This window comes from Populus trichocarpa, chromosome 5 (assembly GCF_000002775.5).
Source record: "Populus trichocarpa isolate Nisqually-1 chromosome 5, P.trichocarpa_v4.1, whole genome shotgun sequence".
Lineage (NCBI taxonomy): Eukaryota > Viridiplantae > Streptophyta > Magnoliopsida > Malpighiales > Salicaceae > Populus > Populus trichocarpa.
In genome coordinates, this window is record NC_037289.2 from 20270449 (window position 1) to 20276369 (window position 5921).

The following is a 5921-nucleotide window of genomic DNA, read 5'->3' on the forward strand; positions in this document are numbered from 1 at the left end:
TTGATCTTTGTGAGATCAAATATAATACACTTGCCCATTATTATGCATGTCGTTGGTTCGACTCAAGCACACTACACTTGATATGTTTGGAGAGATAATATGTCTGGATGATGTTGTGTTGAAGGATGAGATGACTCACATACCAAGAAGCCTTGCTATTGATGAAGCTGACTCATCGACTTCTCGTCATAGACGTGGATATACTAGGATATATGTAGAGAGTAGAATTGTGTTGTGTTTTTTTTAGTAATGCATTTTATTTAATGTGTGTTTTATTATACTTTTATAATTGTTTTGGACTTGTTATGTTGAGATTTTAATATTGCCTTCCATATTATGGACTAGGGGTGTTCATTTTCGATTCTGTTCGGTTTTTATCAAAAAAAGTAACCAAACCGAATTTTTTTTTAAAAAAACCGAAACTGAACCGAAACCGGTTCAAACTTACCGGTTTCGGTTTGGTTTTTTAGAACAAAAACCGGTTCAAACCGGTTTGGCTTGGTTTTTTTGGTTTGGCTCGGTTTTGGCTCGGTTTTTTTCTGGTTTGGCTCGGTTTTTTTCTGTTTTTTTCGGTTCGGGTTCAGTTTGTTTTTTTCAAAATTTTAATCGCTTTAATCAGTTTTTTTTCACGGTTCGGTTTTTTCGGTTATTTTTTTCCGGTTTTCTCGGTTTAATTGGTTTTTCGGTTTTTTTGAACACCCCTATTATGAAAATTTAAATTTATTTTGGACAAGCACATAAAATTTAGAATCTAAAGTAAAAAAATTACAAGTGAAATAAATGTGACAACATTTATAGGTGACCGAATACAACATATTGTTATGTTACATTATTGAAAAGATCAAATAACATTATAATAAAAGAAAGAAAAACAACATTAAAACATTACATCAAAATAAAGAAATTTTAATGCTATTTTTGTGCTTTTTAAACCTAAAAATATCCCACCTATTTTTGTTTTTTAGATCTATGGTGTGTTTGTAGGGTTTGAATTTACTATTAGTAGTGTTTAGGGATTACGAGTTTGTATTTATGATTTAGAGTTTAAATTTAAGAGTTTGGGGTTTAAGGATAGAGATTATGAGTTTGAGTTTTGGAATTAAAAGTTCAAGGTTTATGGTTAAGGATTAATGGTTTGGATTAAAGAGTTTGAGGTTTATAATTATGAATGATTGGTTTGTGGTATGAATTTAAAAGTTTGGGGTTGGGGATTAGGGATTAGGGTTAAGAATAATGAATTTAAGATTTGGGTTTAAGAGTTTTGAGTTTTGGGATTTATGGTTAGGGATTAAGGGTTTGAGATTTTTATTTGAGGTTAATTTGGGGGCAGGGTATATAGTTTAGGGTTTGTATTTGGATTTAATTTAAGGTTATGGTAGTTTAGAGTTTTAATTAAAGACGGGAATCCTATTCATGTGTGTAAGTTAAAGACGCGAATGGATTTATTTTGCAATTTTTTTTGGCTAAGTGTGTTAGAAAGGAAAATACCCACTGATTATCCAAGACGGACAAGTCTTCTCAATAGACGTTCATTAATGGAATAGATCTTTTCACAGTAGCATAGCTGGTGGTAATGTTTTGAAAGTGCAGTACTCAATGTTAGGCGGCTCAATTTTTTTTTTGGTAGTATTTGTGGATGCTATGATCATTGGTGATAATTTATTTTATTTTAATATTCTTAAATTTATTTTGTATGCTAAGTAACATGTTTGGCAGTGTAATAATTATTGCTTTTCAAATAATTTTTTGTACCGAAATGCACATCAATGATTTTTTTATTTTTTAAAAATTATTTTTAATATCAGCACATCAAAATGATCCAAAACATATAAATCATATTAAATTTTTTTAAAAATAAATTTAAATTTTTTAGGAATATAATTTATACCTGTTCGCAAACAGTTTCCTCAATCAATTTTTCTTCCTTTCACACAGTACCAATTTTAAAAAAGTCGACCTTTTTAATATTATCTTCCCGATACATAGGCAATAAGGTCGGAAGAATCTGAGAAGGGAGAAATTGTCAATAGCGCGTGGTTTGACGTCAATTCCGTGCGACAAAAGATAAAATGAACTTCTTTGGTTCGGGTTAAAGAGACAAAAAAAAAGAACAACTTTTCTTCCGTGCTAAGTTGACAGAAGGTTTGCAAGATGCTACGCTCCTGTTATCCTCCTTCCTTTGTTTTATCCATTTCACACTTGATTTTGTTTTTTTTTTTTCAACCATCATATTCATAATACCTCATTTTTATCCTCCAAATTTTTTTTTATTTGTGCAATATAAAAATATTATGAGATTTTATTTAATAATTTAAAATTTTTAAATTAAAATATTTTTTATATGATATTTTAATTTTAACAAAAAAATCATCATGAGTTCAGATTCTATCAATTTATTTTTCTAATCAACTTAAAAAATCCAACATAATAAGTCTATATAAATCTTAAAACTGAGAACTTTATCTTGAAAAAAATCGTTGAAAAATCAGCACAAGACAACAATAAATATCTATAAACCTCAAATAACATCACAAGTTGTATAACAATAGGATTAAAGGTGTTTTTGGCCGCACGTTTTCATTGGAGTTTTTAAAATTCTTGATTTTTTTTGTTTTAAATTATTTTAATATGGTAATATCAAAAATAAATTATAAAAATAAAAATATTATTTTAATAATTTTCTAAACCAAAAAAACACTTTGATTATCCTATCTCAAACACCAAATAACAAGATTATACGTGTGTGTACACGATGGGATGTGGCCACCACGTGAACTTCTACTTTTCCAACCTACCTCTCAAGAGTCTAAAAGCCCAAGTCAATTAATTCGAGAGTGTTACAAAACTTCGAACAGGGGATAAACAATTCAAACTACTAGCACAACGTGAGACTTCTCATTGCCTATAAAGAAGCACCTTCTTTAGCTAACCAGGACATTAGAAACCAAACCATGGCTATTACTGCTAAATCCTTCACTTTTCTTCTGATTTCTTCTCTCTTCCTAGTTTCTTGTTTTTGTGCCAAGGAGGCACGGGACACCTTTCCTGTAGTGAATGGTCTCTCATGGTCGTTCTACGACTATAGCTGTCCTAAAGCTGAATCAATTATAAGAAAACAGCTCAAGAAAGTTTTCAAGAATGATATTGGCCAAGCTGCCGGCTTGCTTCGTCTCCATTTCCACGACTGCTTTGTTCAGGTAACAAAGTAATAATAATAAAAAAACAGTATCAAAGACTTTCCGGTATAAAAAAACAGTATCAAAAAACAATGCTATATTAATATGATTTTATTTTGATCGGTGAAATTACAGGGATGTGATGGCTCAGTGTTGCTTGATGGATCGGCGAGTGGTCCAAGCGAGCAGGACGCCCCTCCCAACCTGACCTTGAGACCAAAGGCATTTGAGATCATCGACGACCTACGCGAGCGCATACACAAGGAGTGTGGCCGAGTGGTCTCTTGTGCTGATATTGCCGCAATTGCTGCCCGTGATTCTGTTTACCTGGTAACCACTTGAATTACTCTCTATATTACGTACAAAGCTTTGTCATTGACCATGTTAAACATCATACCATTTATATCCAAGCACTGAAAATTTATGATGTCTGTCAATTTTTATCCAGTTGAGTGATTGCGCAGGAAGCAAATCTGATTTGAGTAGTTGTTACATTTATCATCTTGTAACTCGTCCAGCATACTGAACTTAATTAATGAACTAGATAGAAAAGGGAGGCTAATTTTATTTTTAATTTTAAACTGGGTCATGATTTTTAGTCGAGACCACACACTTCTATAGCCATGAAAATTTGGAAGTGTGTAGACTAGTTCAACGTCTTACTAAATCCCAGGTGATGTACTGTGTTTCTAGGTTTTACTATTGCATTATTCATGGTGGAGAAGTTTTCTTTGTTTTGTTTTTTTCTTTAAATTTTAATTACAGTTTATGACAAGAACATTAATAATTTGTTCATTTACCGTATGGGGTGGTTGGCTGACTTGGGAGACTTTTGGCGGTCATTATAAAAAGTAAACGTATAATAAGTCTCCCTTTTTAAATTTAAAAATTCCAAATTGGCGACAATATCCATCAGTACTATGTCTTACGCTCGATCGGCCAAATGCATGCATGAGCATGATTAATGTGAAACCATGTGCAAGGAATAAATTTTCCTAGTCAACACAAAACCTTATCCTTCGTTTTCTTGTGTGAATTTTCTCTATTGCAGTCAGGTGGCCCTGAATATGATGTCCCCTTGGGGAGGCGAGATGGTCTCAACTTTGCAACGCAAAATGCAACGTTAGCCAACCTGCCACCACCCACTGCAAATGCGAGCACAATTCTCAGATCTCTCGCCGCCAAGAATCTCGATGCCACCGACGTGGTAGCCCTGTCTGGTGGTCACACCATTGGTATAGGTCACTGTGGCTCTTTCACCGAGCGCCTCTATCCAACCCAAGATCCCACGATGGAGAAAACCTTTGCTGAGGATCTCAAGGGAATTTGCCCTACAAATAGCTCTACCAACACCACTGTGCTAGATATCAGGTCCCCTAATAAATTTGACAATAAGTACTATGTTGATCTCGTGAACCGCCAAGGCCTGTTTACCTCAGACCAAGACCTGTACTCGTACAAGAAGACAAGGGGCATCGTCACAAGCTTTGCTGAAGATGAAGCTTTGTTCTTTGAGAAGTTCGTGGTTGCAATGATCAAAATGTCACAGCTTAGCGTATTGACAGGCAACCAAGGAGAGATTCGTGCCAATTGTTCGGTGAGAAATTCAGACAACAGCTATTTGGTGTCCGAGGTGGAAGAGGATTTGGAGACAAAGTCCGAATTGAGATAGATACCTAATCTCTATATTCTGTACATCCAAGCTCCACTAGTTGGCACTTGTCTAGCTACGGGTTACTTCTTGTTGTTTCTCAATTGCGTCGCTTTTTCTTAGTAGAATAATACTAGTTGACTGCTCTGTAAAATTGAAGTTTGAATAACTAGTTGGAAGCTGGCTCTGTCAAAATAACTTTTCGTGGTTTGAACAAGTAGCTGTTTATATACAAGATATTTCTTAAGAAATCTGTGATTTGTGTTCCTCTTCCCATCAAGAGCGGTAGTACATCGTGCTGTGTCTTCAAGATCGTCGGTGTTTAGTTACAAGATGCGGCACACCATGTGATATATCAAGCTTAAATTGTTTGTTAATGGAGATATATAGATCAAGATCCCGTCAAATATAAGATATAAGAGTCAAAACTCAAACTCAAAGCCTCAAATCTCATGCACACCAAAAAAACACTTAAACTAATCTATCAAGAAACTCAATAAATTACAGATTAAAAATCTCTCAATCTTTCCCTCAAAGTTCACTTACAAGAACTTATTTTTCTTTCAAACACTCCCACATATACAAAAATAGCTACACCACGTAAAAAGAACCCATCGATTTATTTTTATTCCAAAGTCACAATGTGCTTCTCAAGTGCACCACATGTCATGTAACCTCCTCCATTGGTACAAGCCATATCACAATGACCACAGCTGTACTGCTCCAATCCCAGGGCTAGAAGGTACCCGATCCTATTAAACTACCAGTCAAAGGTAAATGGTTTTCAAGATAACAATAATTTAATTCTTATAGTTTATCAGAATTAAGTAATCAATACTTATAGGATTAAAAACAATTAGATAATCCTCAAAAATAAAATAAAAATAACAAGTCTATCCATTCATAGTCACATGGGCCCTTCTGCCTTTCTTAGGAGTGGATAAAACAAAAAAAAACAAAAAATCTCGTCAGCGACGGAAACAACTCAATACAAAAATCAATAAATTTGGTGAGCGGTGACTTCAAGGCACTCGGTTCCTCGTGAACAAGGCACCTGCCATGGTGAAAAATTGGCAATGCATAACTTGAGATAC

At 34.2% G+C, this 5921-nt stretch overlaps 1 protein-coding gene across 1 annotated transcript; it reads left to right on the top strand.

Annotated features, from left to right (window-relative positions):
• The first annotated feature begins 2857 nt into the window (after nucleotides 1-2857).
• Nucleotides 2858-5078, top strand: LOC7469241 (peroxidase 12). The gene is made up of 3 exons (XM_002306680.4): nucleotides 2858-3197; nucleotides 3312-3506; nucleotides 4228-5078. Exons 1-3 carry the CDS (start codon nucleotides 2952-2954, stop codon nucleotides 4846-4848), a joined length of 1062 nt encoding a protein of 353 aa, XP_002306716.1. The 5' UTR covers nucleotides 2858-2951; the 3' UTR covers nucleotides 4849-5078.
• Nucleotides 5079-5921: the final 843 nt, after the last annotated feature.

Coding starts and splice junctions, on each gene's coding strand:
- LOC7469241 (XM_002306680.4), top strand. CDS start 2,952: ATGGCTATTACTGCTAAATCCTTCACTTTTCTTCTGATTTCTTCTCTC. Junction 3,198..3,311: donor TCCACGACTGCTTTGTTCAG/GTAACAAAGTAA, acceptor GTGAAATTACAG/GGATGTGATGGCTCAGTGTT. Junction 3,507..4,227: donor CCCGTGATTCTGTTTACCTG/GTAACCACTTGA, acceptor TCTCTATTGCAG/TCAGGTGGCCCTGAATATGA.